Raw genomic sequence first — 1,053 nt, 5'->3', positions numbered from 1 at the left:
TTTTTATAGGTATACATTTTTAATTACTTTTCAAAAAATTCTTCAGGCTTTGTTAACAGTCATAACGTCACAGTATGTAAGTGTTCATGAGGGGACAGTCCTAGTAGCTGTCCGAACATGCTACAATATCTTCCTTGCATCTCGTGACATGAACAATCAGGTGACGGCAAAGGCTGCCCTCACGCAGATGATCAACATCATCTTCACAAGAATGGAGAATCAAGCGGTCAGTTCCTCTGTTTATTTTGATATATATCTTTCCTTTGGTAGATTTCTCTATTATTTCTATTAATTTATTTTTATTTACTTAATTATTATACGTTTTCCCCAATCTTTTGCATTATGGTAGGCTATTAACAACCCTATGCCCCTATTAGAAATTGATCAGTTTTCATGGAACTGTGTTTGTTTATTATGTAAAGACTAGCAGCTATCATGACTAATAGATGCATGTGTTTTTTGATACATAAATAGCCTCTTATCATGTTGAATTAACTTTTTTATGATTTCCTTTTATTTTTTCTATATATTGGATTACTGTATGGAGTCCCTTTTTTTCTCTTCTTATCGTGATTACTTCATTAGCAATATTTACCCCTGGAGTTATTCTGTTGTGCTGTATGTACTTGTGTTCCCCTTCCAAATTCTATAGGTTTTGTATGCTTTGCAATACTCCCCTCTCGCACTCAAGTCTTATAGATGCAGGGATATCCTTAATTCAATTATATATTTATTTTTCTTAACTTGTTATGTTGTATGAATTTTTTAAGGTTAGCTACAATTATTTTCACACTACAAACTCTTTAGATCCCTTATTTGTGTCCACTTTAGATTGAGGAAGCGGCAGAAGAAAGTAGTCGTGACCACAGTTCTAGCAACGCATCCTCTAACAGTACAGGGAGTCAGCCACAGCTGCAGGAGAATGGACAGCACGATCCAGAACCTCGAGTAACCAACGGGGAACCAGATATACCAGGACAGGTATGTCGAAATTAGTTTTGTATTTGATGTCTTTTACATGTTTTCCCTTTCCCTTTCTTGATACAGTAATAA

General features: G+C 35.1%; 1 protein-coding gene across 1 annotated transcript in view; it reads left to right on the top strand.

Annotated features, from left to right (window-relative positions):
* Positions 1–46: 46 nt before the first annotated feature.
* The window catches only part of LOC119591035 (brefeldin A-inhibited guanine nucleotide-exchange protein 1-like), a gene marked incomplete at both ends in the record, with an annotated part of 21,531 nt that continues 20,524 nt past the window's right edge, over positions 47–1,053 (top strand). Inside the window, 2 exon segments of the mRNA XM_037939763.1 lie at positions 47–226; positions 832–981. Coding sequence (XP_037795691.1) covers positions 47–226; positions 832–981 — 330 coding nt within the window.

The sequence above is a fragment of the Penaeus monodon genome, chromosome 28, assembly GCF_015228065.2.
Source record: "Penaeus monodon isolate SGIC_2016 chromosome 28, NSTDA_Pmon_1, whole genome shotgun sequence".
NCBI classification, from domain to species: domain Eukaryota; kingdom Metazoa; phylum Arthropoda; class Malacostraca; order Decapoda; family Penaeidae; genus Penaeus; species Penaeus monodon.
The sequence above is the reverse complement of the archived record's forward strand: the minus strand, read 5'-3'. Positions and strand labels throughout refer to the sequence as shown.